Consider the following 15,947-nt stretch of genomic DNA (forward strand, 5'->3'; position numbering starts at 1 on the left):
ATTATGCATTTCAACTTTCAATATTCATTTCAAATATTCAATATTTAGTTTCTTTCTGTTTGCAATATTGGTTTACTATAATTTAATAAATTTTGTTCTATCGTTATATGGAACTGGCGCCCTTAATATTTATAGTAATGATATTTAAAATTATAATTCATTTTACTACCTACAATGTAGCATAACTTTCAATCACCATGTTAATTATTTTTACGTAATAATATACCGCCCTACTAACGTTTCTTCGAGGTTAGTCGCACCCTGAGATTATTTATATTTAAATCATTCATCGAGTCTCTTGCTATCTTTTGTTTTACAATAAATTATATTCCGTAATATGAATCTTTTATTTAAGATTATCATCTCCTTATTATAACATATATTCATATTAATTTTGATACGTTACATGTTTGACGGTCTCCGTGGTCGAGGGGTAAGGCAATCAAATCAAATGAAAAGACAGTAATCTGGATGTCGCTGGTACAAATCTCAGCGTGTGCAATTAAATTTTATTTCATTAATTTGTGTTATTTTACAATTTATTCATTAAAATGATATTTAGTATAAGTATTTGTAGCGCGTTCCAGAGTGGAATATACTGTCAATATCGCCATGGTGTAAAACCACCATTCAGAATTAAAACATTGCTTGACATTTCGAGCAACTTTTCAAAAAGCCACTGGCTTTAGCGACCAGATCTGAATATCCAGTTAATTATTATTTTTTAGTGATAAACTAATGAAGACAAGGTTTTTTTATGCTTGGTACAAAGGATTAGAAGTTATTATAGCACCTAACCGGCAATCAGAAGGTGCAGGTTCAATTCCCGTAGGCGGCATTTATTTTTACTCTGGAGATATTTTCAATTTGTATGGATATTTCTGGTGAGTAATTATTGCTTATAAATAATTTGTTATCCAGTTACTTCCCCACCTTCCTCGTTCCCATCTCCTTCCCCTCCCCACTACCTCCAGCCTTACAACATAGTCTCACTGACTACAGGCAGTTGAAAACAGTTGGGACTCTTGTGTGTTATTCGCATAAAAAAAAAACTGTCAGACATATTATGATGTTCCTACTGTACCCCTTCTACTTGTTTTATTTTTACAATAAAGATTTTTCAATTAAAATTTGCACCTAAACTTTAAAAAGGCAAATAATCTTTTTTTTATCCATCCATCCATCATCCTTCCATCCAATACACTATTACGAAAACAAGGGTGAATAAAAATACCCAATTCAAAAATAATGTTCACCTACCTACCAAAAGTACCACTACGCTACCTACTTGTTGTCACTGAAAGGGATAAAAGACTTTTTTTTTACTTTTCCCGTGTTTTATTGGACAGCAAAAATTATTAAAAAATTATACTATTTAATCACGATCAAAAATAAATATTTTCGTTGACCTACTAAATTTACTAAGGAGAATCAAAAAAACCTAAAATGAAAAGACTGAAAGGTATTCCGATTTCTCACATCAGATCCAGTACTTACGCATTCCCAATATCTCATAAGAAAATAGGTTTATAATTTATAGAAATATTGTGAATTGTATAGGAATGGTAATTTAATTAAATTTAAATTCGCAAAAATAATTTCAGAGACAAGCGAACTTTTTCAGAACGATTGTGGATCGCACAGCCGAGGTAGTTCTCCCGCCGGCCGAGCGGCGCGCCAGTCTGTAAATGGACGTTTAGCGTAGTGTTTGTCAAGGCAGTGCCGTTGTGTGTTTACTGTGTCAATTTCTGTATAATATCCTCCCGAACAAAAGTTTTAAGCATTTAAGGGGTAGATGAAGGTATGTTAAATATTATAAAACGTGTTTCGAAACTCTGTTTTGAAAGAAATCACTCGCATGATCTGCAAAACCTCGGCCAAAACAGTGTTGGTTTGTTGGAGTTCTTGTCAGCTGTAGTACGGTTTCGGTGGATACGCACTTTCTGTAGCCCTCAGCATTTAGTGCTTCACTGAAAAGAAACATAATTGGTGTCAAGCCAGATGTCGGGTTGCTGCATCCAACAAGTCGCTTGTCCGCTAATTGCCCCTCGTATGTTTGGAACGGCCATCTCCTGTCAGAGGTTATGGAATGCTCCACATCCCATCCTTCAGCTGGTTATGCCATCCCTTGACCTGGAAAGTATTGTAGGGTCGAGCTAGAGGTTGGGTGCTCGCACCAGGTATGTCTCGGTCCTCTATCTTCCATTAACACTTTTGACAACAGTTTGTTATGTTGTCTGTCCTTAACCTTTCTCTTGCAGGTCATTGGTCTCTATCAGTATGTGCCTCAGGCAAGCATTTATTCGTATTAAGATTTATGCATAAAAAACAATGATTGTGGCTCATTTTGTTTTTCTCCAGATATAACAACTCATGTTATGTTTTGCTCGCCTACACACAGTATTCAGGTGAAGCATCTTTGCCAATTTTTGCACACAACCACAAGCCAACAACTTGATTGCATATATCTGAAGTTTGATTCGTGATGTTTTAATTCGTGTGTGTTTACAATAAATTATTTGGTAAACATGCGCAATATTTATGTTAAAGCTGGCCAATATTTACACTTGAATGTGTATATTACGAGACCATTGACTAAAATCCATACATTATTTTGAATCTTTACAACTCATTACTCAATGTAGCATTTCATGTTCCTGTAGTTGTATAAAAGTTATAGAAGGTAATGCAAGCTTGTTGCTTCTATTAAAATGATTGAGTCTAGACAATTTTTTGTCATTAGAAAACTTTGTTTATATTTTTATAAGACCACATTTAGTGATTGACAGAACATTATTAGTAAACTAAATATGAGCGCTCATAATAATTGTTGGTTATTGTTGGCTCTTTTGTTATTGGTCTAGTACCAGTTTCTAAGTAATATCTACTGTATGAAGTTAAATTATATTACATTCATCAAATGTCATTAGCAGCAAGAAATGGGACGATTCTCTATTTCCCTTGAACACAGATTAAAAACTAGTAAAACAACCAATTACTAGCACAACATCACTTTCTAATGCTTTTCTATCCTCTGTGACCAAATCGGTTATTTATTCTTCTTTCTTCTTTTGTTTCAACCATTCCTGGTTCCCATGAAACAAAACCAAACCTATTGGCATTTTTAAGAAAATATACAACACATTTTAGTTTGTACTCGCAATAACTGAATTCTATTAAAGCCACATAAGAATTGAAAAAAATGGTGTTCTCTACATTTTCTTAGAATAATTTCATGTTAAAGATGTGAAGCCATTGTTTCGGAACATGTTGACTCACCGTCATGGTAGACGAGTTTAGTTTTGAGGTTAGGTTTCACTCGCTGTATTTTGGTAAATTATGTTCTACAACAAAACTGTGAAATTTTACCATTTATCGTAAACACTATGTGTTATCTCATCGATAATAAATTTATTGGATTTCCTAAGAAATGTCAAAAATCAAATGCTACGATTAATTGTTATTTTCTGAAAATTTCCATTTTAAAATGTATCTTTTTCAGTGTGTTATTGTGAATTCACCGACAAAACCAAACTGTCACATCGACAATAACCAATAACATCTTTGGCTCGTTTGTTATTGTGATGTTGCACAGTAGTTAAATGCATTTAGTTAGCCATACCATTGTTGCAAATCTCAGTATCTATGTAACTCAAGGACACAAAAAACAAACGATCTTTGGTCATATTTTGTAACCTGCAACTGGGCGACTTGTTGAAAGTTTTATTTCGTCAACCTGGCCTTCAGAGTTATTGATATTGAATGTAGTTTTACGGTTTGTGAACAAAATTATCCGATGCAGATGGCCTACGTGGTGTGTTAGTAAAAGCACTGTGTTTGTATCTGGACGATGCGGGTTCGATCCCCGTTGAAGGGTAAATGTGTATTGTGTTAGATTTTTCTTTTTTGTATAGAATTAAGGTATTTCGGTCTGAATTTGGTAAATGTATATAAAAATTAGGATGGATAGACTTTTATGTATAAAACCACTCAATTTAATAAAGAAATGAAAAGGTGAATACGGAGTACTGGAATAATAAAATATATTTTACCGAAATCGGGATAAAAGGTAAAAATAGTGTAAATTTCCTGTTTTTTTTTCTTGGTTTGTATTGCAAGAAAACACTTAAAGTACTTACATAAGACATTTGTTTAAAAAAGCATGTTTTATTATTAAAATAATTAGATATTACACTCTAAACCTTGCGGCCTCACAAAACAGACTGACATCTTGAATAAATCACTTGAAATTATTTTTTTTTTCTTGACTCTAGTTTCATGAATTTGAACATCATTGGCTAATAATGATGCTCTGTTTCACTGGCCATATCTTTGAATCAATCAAAGAAATGCATCAGTACTTATCTAGATCTTGGATTCGAGGGGCGGCGCACGCAACAGGGCAAAATTTAATACTCGGATTCGAAGGACACGCACGCCACGGGTTAAGTCAAGCCGATAGTTCGTATAGTCAACTTCGATCCCTTCCCACATGTTTTCTTAAAAAAACATAGCTAAACTAGTGAGCAAAATAGTCATTTGTAGCGGCCTTATGGCTTATAACAGCCCATGCTATCTTTTGATCGAGAAGGCAGCATTGTGAATTTTGGGCATGAAAGGATGACAGAAAGTAGTCAAAATTAGTACAATCAACCATTTCTCTTTCCATGTTTAAAAAAAGGTTAATTCTATCATCATTATTATGTCCTGTATTTATACATTTTTTTTAACATTATCTGCAAATTAAATCTGTTATTCTGAACAAAATTCTCCTGGAGCTATTATTAGGTTTACTTAAAATATTAAGGAAATATACAAAATTTAACAAATTATTTAGAGATGTTTACTTTCACAAACCAGTTTTGCCGATTCTTTGTGGCTCTCATCCATCTGAAGTCAGTTGTCTTTAAGTCGTCAGCCCTCGTCATCTGTCGGCAACCTCTGTTTTCCCAATTGTGGACTCCATCCGATGGGCATAGTCCCTCTTGAGTGTGGCATTTGTAACTATTATTCACCTCCGTTTATATTGCCTTAAATTCGCTCATTAGTCTTTCTATCTTACAAGAAGCACATTGCATGGCCTGTTATGTGATTGCTCAGCTCCTTTCCATTTGCATCATAACTGTTATCTTTCCACTACAAAAATATCTAGTACTAATTGGAAGATTTTCAATGAACTAATTTGAATGTTGAATGCCGTTGATAATCCTGTAATGTTGCTAGAGCCAAAGTCTAATTGTTGTATTGAATACACCAAATATTTACCCCCTTACTCAAAAATTGAATGTTTGGACAGTATTTGTTTTGATAACCTAAATAAAGTATTAATATACAAATTGACAGAAAAAATGCATTGCAAACCAGAACTGACAAACATAAATTGCATTTCACAACATATGTTACATGCAGCATATTTTGACCAGTTAATTATTTATTTATGTATATTTTGGTAAATACATAATAGTGAAAATCCTGTTTGAAATCTTCATAAAAATGATTAGGATTTGCCGTAAAAGGACAGTTTTAGGACAGGGTTTTGGGAAACTTGTTGCAAAAAGGTTTCAATGGTAAACTTAAAAATATTCATAAACTGCTCTTTCACAGATTATTTAATTTAATTATTTTGGGAAAAAAATACTTTTTGCAAGTTGTGCTTTAAAATATTTAAATTAATTTTGTTTGCACCTATGAATACGGTATATAAATATGAATAAATAGTTTTGTTTGTATCAAAACTCAATTCTATCATGAAAGGCATACAAATACAATATGGTATCGATGGTTCAATCCAATATTGTATTTGTATGCCTTTCTTGAACGAATTGAGTTTGTATATGGACAAAACTATTTATTCATATTGCCTATGTACGGGAACAAACAAATAATTCATCTTAATATATTTACGGTCCCGAAGAACAATGTCGGATGTGCAGATTTTTAGTTTTCCGGTAGAGCTGTTTAAGGTTTGTTTCTGCATTTTTACTATTTTTGAGATCAAGAATTATAGTGTTGTTTGATATTTTGCATTAACCCCTGTTTATTTAATTTGATAAATATATTATCGAAAACAGAAAAATTTCAGAAACAAAACTTTAAACAGTTATACTGCAAAACTACAAATTTGCACATCCGACACTGTTCTTTGGGACCATTGATATTAAAGCATAACTTGCAAATGGTGGTTTTTTTTAAAATAATTAAATTAGTGCCATTTGTGAAAGAGCAAATTATGAATTCTTTTAAGTATACCCTTAACCCCTATTGTTCGGCTGGCAAAAATTGTGACACTGTAAAGATATGGACTCCAGGTTATCCTGCATGATCCCTAGTGTTTTCAAAAATTATCTTTTTATGAATTATTTTACAGCCTCTATTATTGTAACTGTGCCATCTTTCTTACTCATAAACATGCCCCGCAAATATTGACTTGACAGAGAGTAGTACGTAAATCCTTGACCTACATAAAATAATGAGAGTTTAAATAGGTATGAGTCTACATGTGTTCTTGATAAGCCTAATCAATTACTGATTCATATAAACCTCCAGTCATTTCCAGCATGGAGAGCTTGTCAATATTATTAAAATACCTCAGATGTTGATTATGCTGACTGATATGGGACAGTTCTTACCATAGGACATATTTGACCTTGAAAAGATGCTATTTGCGAAGATACCTTTCAGGCTGCCATGTATGTATTCATGTTAATGAGTAGATTTTCTCATTAACATGATTAACAGGGTAGGGTTTGACCTTCTCCACCAGTGCTCTCTGCCAGCACTAGGTCCTAGCTATTTGTCAGTTTGCAGATCTTCTCTTTCCATACTCTCCTCGGTCTGCCTCTGGGTTTCTTACACTCTGATACCCGTTTGGTCTTACTTTCTGTATCTCTCCTCGGTCTGCCTTTGGATTTCTTACACTGGGATACCCATTTGTTCTTACTTTCTGTATCTCTCCTCGGTCTCTTACAATGGGATACCTATTTGGTCTTACTTTACGGTGTCCTGCCATTTGACATTCTTACCACATGCCCAGCCCATCGAAGTCTTTGGAATCCACAGAATATCACAATAGTTTTATTGTCAATTAGATTCTCGAATTCATCGCTCTTCAACAGTAGATGAAGTTTAGATATTTTTGTTCTTGATATTGTTCTTGATGTTTGGTATTCCTTCATCTGGCATTCCTTTCCACAAAGCAAGTCCATTGCAGTTTTGGGACCTACAAAATCTTATGATTAGATTCTCGAGTTTGATGCTCATTAACAGTAGATCGAATTCAACCATTTAGAATCACTGAAACATGATGTATGATGAGTTTGACCAGTTTGTTGTTCTCTCAGGTACTACTATGTCCCGCAACAAAGACAAATATGAGGTGGGCAACCGTCGGGCACACACCATCATGTCGGAATCGGAGCGGGCGGGCGGGCGGCGCGGCCAGTGGTCGGCCCTGGAGGTGACGGGCGGCGTGCGCAGCCTGGCGCCCGCCCTCTGGGGTCTGGCGCACCTCACGGCGCTCTACCTTAACGACAACTGCCTGCAACGCCTGCCCGCCGACATCGGCCGCCTGGGCTCGCTGCGCACCCTGGACGTGTCCAGCAACAAGCTGCGCAGCCTGCCCGCCGAGCTGGGCGACCTCATCCAACTCAGGTAATACACCAGTCAGTCTGCTGCCTTCTTTTCAGTTCCTGCCCCCGGACATTGGATGCCAAGGCTTGCTGTAGTGGTAAATCATCCCCTTGATCTGTATCTCAGCACATGGTTGTAGCATTACCCTGGCCTATCCCTCGAGACAACTTGCTGAAACGCCTGTCCACAGACATTGACCACCTGGTTTTACTAAATTCCCTGGACATTATTTACTTACTGGTCCCTACCTAAGGATAACTGCCTGCAACGCTAGATAAGTGTGTCTTTTTTAGTATACTTACTATGCAGAGTAACAAGTTGCCCAACTATAAAATGATGTTTGATTACCTATATACAAAAAATCAAAATCTATCTCAGTTTCATACCAATTTTAACAATAATAATATGCCCTCCAAACTGTGATCATTATAAATCTTTGAACATAAATCATGACTAATGATTTGATAATGACTTTCCAGAGAGTTGCTCCTCCACCACAACTACCTGCGAGTGCTCCCGTACGAGCTGGGCAAGCTATTCCACCTGCAGATCCTCGGCCTGCACGGCAACCCGCTGTCCAAGGAGATCTTCTCCATCTACGGGGAGAACAACGGCACCCACAAGCTGCTCACCTACATGCTAGACAACCTGCAAGGTAAGTCCCCCATCTATCATTAACCACTGCATTGCGTTATTTTTATGGAATCATTTCTTTTGCCAAGTTTTCAGTATTCATCAGTGATCTTTTGTTTTTAGCAATTTGTTATGTGCTTCTTTTTGTGCTTTATTCATAAACAGTTGAACGATGGCTACCCATATTTAGGTCTCATCGCTTTAGGCCTTGAGCGATGGCTGCCTAAATTTAGGTAGACGATTTTTTCAAATTTATTTTAAAATTTCCGCAAACAGCTCAATTATAAAACCTACACATTTAGGATAAACATTGAAATATAGACGGATTCTTTGGATTTAAACTGCAGTAAGTAGTTTATATGTTTCAATATTAATATTCGGAAGTATGAATTTTTAAAATGGCTGCCGAATGCCGGGAAATCTCGATCGCTCAAAGCATTTATTTTGTAAATACCCCATCGCTCGAGTGGAGTTTCTATTGTGTTTATTAGTATTTTTATCCTCTTTTTTTTTACAGTTTTTTTGTGATATTGTAATTCTATATACATCCAACAGATTTTTTCCCATTTATTGTTTGATGATGGGACGATTCTATAAAACGTAATGAAGAAACTGTAAAATAAGTGATACATGTATTTTAAAAATATTTTTAATTTGTGAACACCGGTATTTTATTACCATCTACAATTACCGCTTTTTTTGAACGAGACATAATATCTGTATCCAACACATTGAATTGTAATCGGAAACATTACTCTGCGGATTTTGTATGTATGTGTTCAAGGTTTGTTGGAATTAAATTGTTTTCACTTCTTAGAAATTGACAAAGAACTAATAAGGTAAACAAATTGCTCTTCATTTTATTTTCACTAAGAGATAGCTCACGTCTGTTATGTAATGTGATTTAACTGTGAATTTTATTTATAATTTCATATTATTATTATTTATAAGTTTCAATGTGTGCCAGTCTGATTTGTCCATACCACCTAATGTAATTATGGTTTCTTTTCTCTATAAATACAAGATAGATACATTCTTTACTAAAATAGCACTTAAATAATTGGTTTATTATGTTTTTATGGAAGACTATGGTCTATCAGCGGAAGGATGTATTTAATGCGACAAATGTAATATTTTTAAATCTGGTCTACCTTGAAACTGTGATGTAAAATCGTCGTCTGTCATACTTTTAACAGGTTTAACTAGCCTCAACAGTATTATTGTAATAGTGTCCTAAAAAATTGTTATTTACAATTTTGCTAATATTGTTTCTATGACCTTGAAACATAAGTTTATTTACATATTAACAAATCTTCATACAATGCTTTACATCTTCGCAAATTCTAATCCTTAAAACTCATTAAAACTTTATTGTATGTTTACATAATTTCACTAATGAATCGTAGTTTATATTGGATAAGTTTAAAATTTGATATCTGTGTTGAGGACCTCTCTTCACCTACCTACTGGAAGGATGCGTGATGCTAATACAAACTTTTGTTAGTTCATTTTAATATTGAAAGTGTTTATTAGAGTTAGTGGAGTTCTTGTTGAAGCGGTATACATACAGGTTACCTTGTATACGTCCTTTGCCACCATCCTGGGATGCAGTAATTATTTTCGCACAGTGCGTAACAAAATTTTGCCAATGCCGGCAGTTCACCCTTTTGGTTTGTTTCACAAAGCATTTGAGTCGTGGAGATGCAAAACCCGCTCTGGAAATTTCTGCTGGTTTTAATACACTCACAAAAAGTACTTATTATATTTTAGACAACAGACGCCATTAAAATTATCCTAGTATTAATTGTTATTACATACTCAAAGAGACTTGAACGGTTTCTGACAGTCCGACAGAAACACCTACTACCTAGCATCTTATTTTTCTCATGGTGTGAAGCGGCATACCAGTACCCAGAGTCATAATATCATTCATATGCTTACGCTGGGAGCCGAGAACCATATCGGGGGAGCCGTAGCAGAGGAGCCGTACCTGGCGAGTCGTATCGGGCGAGTCGTATCGGACGAGCACAGTATTCTCATTGCTCATATGCTCTGAGCTCACGGCTCCCGTTAAATTGAGCCTTCGTTCAATTGAGCCATCTTTCAATTGAGCCGTCGATCAATTGAGTCATCATTCAATTGAGCCTTCGTTCAATTGAGCCATGATTCAGTTGAGCCGTCGTTCAATTGAGCCATCATTCAATTGAGTCGACTCTTTGAGCTTTACGAAAATATTAAGCTGGTACCGTAGCTAGTTCCAAACAGTTTTTCATGAAAATCTCCAGATTTCTCAAAAATTTCAGAGCGGGTTTTGCAACTCCACAACTCATTTACCATCCCCACAGTTCATTAAATAGATGTTTCTGGTCAATGTGCATTACATGATCATCACAATGGTTTATTCCTAATCTCTCCATGTTACAAATATGATGCATAAAATATATCCAACCGTTCTATGCAGAAACTTATGTACTTAATTGTGCATAATTAGAATATAATCCGCAGTGGTCTTTGAGTACTGAGAACATAGATTAGTTAATTAACTTGATTGATAAGCCATCATAATCTACTTTGCTCGTTATCTGAACATACCACCATTGTTATTATTGCATTTGATTTGAATATTGTTTACCTTTGTACTTCGGATTCAGATTTCCCTAAATTTGGAACACATTGCTTTTTTAACACCAGCGGAAATTGTTGCTGGCTCAACAACAGTAAAATACATTTCACAAGAATATATTAGGAGTTACCACATAATATGTGTGTTTTGTGTCATCAGCGTTGACATATTCTAGTTTGCCCCCATTTTACTATACATAAAATGTATTTTTAAATTTGACATATATCTAATTCATGCAATATTACTTATTAGGCAAAACAACTTTTTTGTTTTGTTATTGAAATCTGAAAATTAGTTCAATCCTTATAATTTTTCATTTTCTTGATCGATCTTAATCTTGGATTATCCGTATGCAAATGTAAAACCTCAGGTGCTTTCCGAAATAAGAATTTGTGTCACCAATAAGACCCATCGCTCGCAGGTACGGAGAGCTGATTATTATCGTGTTTTAAATAGAATCGCAATATATTACTATACAACAGTTGTAGTTGTATAAATTAAAATTGAATGGACGTACAAATTTGTTTAAAATCAAAGTATTCTGATGTTTTAACTTATCTCAGGTGTTCTCATTCTATTTTGAACCTCTAATGGCATTTTTATGATCTACTTTTAACCCTACGTTTTTATTAAAGTAGTGAGCTCTTCCAAAAATGGAACGAGTCATAATTTCGGTCACCTCCAATGGATCCCATAAGCCCAGGATTAACTGACTTGTATTCTAACTGAAACATTTACCGATAGTGCCCATAACTATGAAATCATTATTTGCAATAATTTTGTATACATTTCCATAAGTAATATGAATATTCCACACAGCTTCTAGTGCCCCCTGCTGTCTTCATAGTTAGGCAGTGCCCCCCCACAGTGCGTTTGGCCCCCCTTGGGGGTGGTACTACTCACGTTGTAAATCAATACTAATATATAAATCAAATGCCTGTAAAATTTTGTTTTGGTCAGTGCTTAGTAGCACCATGTATAAGAAATAGATAAATTCTGCATATTAGAATTTCATTTGAACCAAATCGAAATATGGATATTTTAGTGTTTTAATGAAAACAATATAATTGTGTACATGTTATCAATAAAATTAACCAATTTAATTGAGGCCAATCTTTACAAAAATATTTTTAATGCCCTGCTCTGATATTGGGAGTAAAAAACCACTAAAAAAGTTGCTACCGATAACAATGGCGCCATTTTTAACTCTGGGTAAGCCGATGCAAAATTGTCGCCGTCCGCAAGCCGATATTTACGTTTTAACTTTTTTTTTTTTTGCAAATGGATGTTTTTATATATTGTACTGTCTTACCAGATAATGTGTTTATATATTTATAAAAATTGTATATAATCTACCATACGTAGTTTCCCCAGAATGGCTTGGAGAAATGATTTTTTTTATTCTGCCTATTGGATACGACGGCATGCAAGAGGTTAATGGTTGTCATTTAGGAAATATGCTGGGTGTTTTTTAAACTTGGGGCTTTGCTAATAAAACATATTTTCAATTTTACACAACTGATAAACAAAAATTAATTTAGAGTAAATGGTTGTTTATCAGGTGTGTAAAATTTCAAAAAAAATTATTAGTAAGGGTGTATATATCTGCTATTATTATTATAATTTTTAAATTTGTTATATTAAACAAAGGAACTGAAACTAGTCAGTGAATATTTAAGCGACCGATGGAATGTTAATGTAAACTAGGATGGTCGTTAATACACTGTATTATGTATTGTAATGGAATATTGTTAAAAATTGTTTTTTTTTTTTTTGCTAAGTATTGAGTTATTTTTAAATGCATCTATTTGAATTTCATTTTTGTTTTCGGTAATGAATGAATGCAAATCTTGGAACGGAAACTAACCCACTTCGCGACATTCGATTGAGCTGAAACTTGGCAGATAAACTCGTTGTTGATGACAATGCATTCTATAAACTTTGGGTGGTAATCACATACACACACACGGACAAATTATCTTCCCATACCTACCCTTCAAATATAATGAAAATTAAAAATAGCATATTGTAAAAAAGACTTTTTTTGGGAGGAAATTTCAATTTATATATGACAAATTAGTGTTCCAATGTAAATCGAACGATTTACATTTGGAATTTGAGTTTTCGCCCATCAAAATGCTTTTTTTAATCATATTAATTTTTTGTTTTATATTTCATCATATTAGTATAGTAAATAGAGCACTTTTTTTAAAATAATTACCATTAACTCACAAATAATTGCCAAAGTTGCCTCTAAAATCATGAAAAATTGGATTTTCTTATGGCCTATATTTTATGATTTAAAACAACAAATAAATAAAGTAGCACACATCCATACTAGACATTTGCTATACCTTTAGATTAAAAAAATAATTTTTCTTTTTGGTTAAGTATTTCGGCCACAAATCCAAATTTTGGGATGCATGACTGTTCCTCTTAAGGTCAAAATCGCATCGCAAATTATTCTAAAAAGGAATATATTAGAATGCTTGCATGTTCTCTAGAGAACCATTGGCATTCCACTGGTTAATCTCTAAATAGTATAAAATAAAGTCGCTATTAGTCTGTCTGTCTGTTTGTGTGCTTAGTTTTTCTAAACAACACAACGGATTTTGATAGGGTTTTCACTATCATTCAGAGAATTTCTTCCGGGAGGTTTATATATATAATCCATACATATTATATTTATATAAAGTAGAGAAAAGTTGATGTTTTGTAATCAAATTGTAAACAAAAAATATTTTCGGACGCTTACATTGCTAACGCTGGCTAAATCTTATGAGATACCTTAAAATGGAATGGAATTGTATATCTTAAAAAAGTGTACAGAAAAGTCCACTTTGGTATATGCTTATCTCCTAAGGATAACCCCCAGTAACGCCAGGTACAAGTCAGCTAGTGATAGATAATGTTAGGTCTAGAACGTTTAGCATCCAATTGCTAATCTGCAATTTAAATTTTGATTGTTTATGAAAGGAATTTTTGAGTAGGAGGAAGTTGTCGCAGTGTTTCAGTCCAAATACACACATACCACATTTGCAATGTGTCTCTTCTGTTTACATCTTACGTATATAAATTATTGTGTGCATGAAATCTCTCCTCAGTTTATAACCTTGAAATGCATTATATTTATTTTATTCGCACATCATATCATTTTTTGTAACCCTCCTTGCTGTCTGGTTTAATGTGTCAAGTTTAAATTATGCTTGATAGCTATATTGTTTATGTACATGTCATACTGATAAAAACAGCATGCAGTTGTCAACTATTATCACCTCCACTGGTACTGGTATACACGGTGTCCGGAAACCAGTGGTACAAACGGGATAATGGTAAATCTAGATCACACAAATAATCCAAGGAAACTTTTTTTTTCTGTCTCGCATTTTGAAATTTTTCTTCGTTTCGGTAACTAGAGAGTTGACCCCGTAACTACTGGTTTTTAAAAATATTTGATTAAAAAATTCCTGCTTCAGACTAGGTTTAGTCGCAAGCTCAAATCAAAAAAGTTATACCACAAAATTAAATCCAAATGTGATATAGATTCACCAGTTTCCCGCCATTTTACCAGTTTCTGGACACCATGTATATTATTTTCCTTATTTATACATGATGTAACAGCACGTACCTGAAGGATTTTAACCAGCGATTCCTAAGCATAGTCCGAGTAAAGAAAATGTAGATGTCATTTTGGTATCCGATGATATTTTTTTCCAATTTACATAATTCCATATAGATGATTATATTAAAGTTTTTCTTCCACGATCAACTGGTACTAGTTGCTTTTTAAAAATCAGTTATGACTGCTTGCTATATTTATTATGACGCGTGAAAAGTGTGTTGCCTTCGAAAGCATTCTGAGATGATTACCCTATTGTCTTTTAATACATGTTCTCAATGGTCTCATTTCTAATACAATCCATCTGATAATACGATCCATTTGTTTGTTCTACAATTTCGACGAGCCGAAGATAAAGTAGTAAATCTGTTTCTTGAAAACCGCATTCTTTGATATATATTTTTTTTGTTTCAAATTTAAAAATATGAAATTCATACTAGCTTTGAATGCACACTCAAAACTGCATAAAGACACAAATCCAATGTCTATTTTCGTTACCATTGCTGTGAAGCTATTATTATTAGTTCCTTACCATCAACATCGGAAAACCCAAACCTAGCAGCACCCATACATTAACTCTTGACAGGCCAAGATGCCAAACAAAATATCTATAACCAAGTGGGTCTTCTGATGACCCCACGCATTTTTCTGTCTTATGGGCTTTTAAGCTATAGAAATCCCAATTATTCAGTCAGTTATTAATGATAACTTAAGTAATTGCACAGAAGTACGAAAAATACTAACATGATATGTCAAGTATTTAAGCTAATATAAGGAGGATAGTAATTTTGGGTACTACCTACTCCCCCATTGGCTGCGGGATAGTTAAATAAAAAAATCTACATTATTGTTTTTTAAGCTGCTCAAGAATCAAACCGATAACCTTCATAGACTATTACGCATTGGAGGTCATTGTACTTTAATCTTAGATTGAAATATAAATATATGTACCGAATTTTGTAAACAAATGGATTTGGATAAGACAAGTATTATCTCAATTTCACTTATTGATTTTAATCATTTGCTTGTCTTTATAATGTCCCCTAGGTCCACAATGCAAAACAAATCATTTACTCAATGCTGATAAATATAACAACAACATTTTTTATCTCATATCTTGAACGTATTCCAAAATATAACTCTTTCCTTTATTGAATGTGACACTGCAATCTTTTGTTGAACATTTGGCAATCAACAAATTGCACACAATTGACAGTGACAGGCAGCGGAGGGAAAGTACCAAATATTAATTGATATTTTCTTCAAATAATTATTATGTAATACATAATATATCGTTGATGTTATTCTGATATATATCGTCGATGTTAGTCCAATACTGCGCAAGAACCGTTTGTCTATATGTTCAGGTGGGATAAAAACCTTTGCAATTTTGTTGATAAAATATATTAAAATACATTTAAATTCGATTTATTTGGTGTTCCT

At 34.0% G+C, this 15,947-nt stretch overlaps 1 protein-coding gene across 1 annotated transcript in view; it reads left to right on the plus strand.

The window, feature by feature from the left end:
- The first annotated feature begins 1,684 nt into the window (after positions 1-1,684).
- Positions 1,685-15,947, plus strand: part of twin (CCR4-NOT transcription complex subunit 6-like twin) — a 478,069-nt gene continuing 463,806 nt past the window's right edge. The window contains exons 1-3 of the mRNA XM_089639480.1: positions 1,685-1,801; positions 7,341-7,650; positions 8,109-8,284. Coding sequence (XP_089495606.1) covers positions 7,349-7,650; positions 8,109-8,284 — 478 coding nt within the window. The 5' untranslated portion in view covers positions 1,685-1,801; positions 7,341-7,348. The remainder of the gene's footprint in view (positions 1,802-7,340; positions 7,651-8,108; positions 8,285-15,947) is intronic.

The sequence above is a fragment of the Hesperophylax consimilis genome, chromosome 14 (assembly GCF_061612785.1).
Source record: "Hesperophylax consimilis isolate HC1 chromosome 14, BYU_Hcon_1.0, whole genome shotgun sequence".
In the NCBI taxonomy this organism is placed as follows: domain Eukaryota; kingdom Metazoa; phylum Arthropoda; class Insecta; order Trichoptera; family Limnephilidae; genus Hesperophylax; species Hesperophylax consimilis.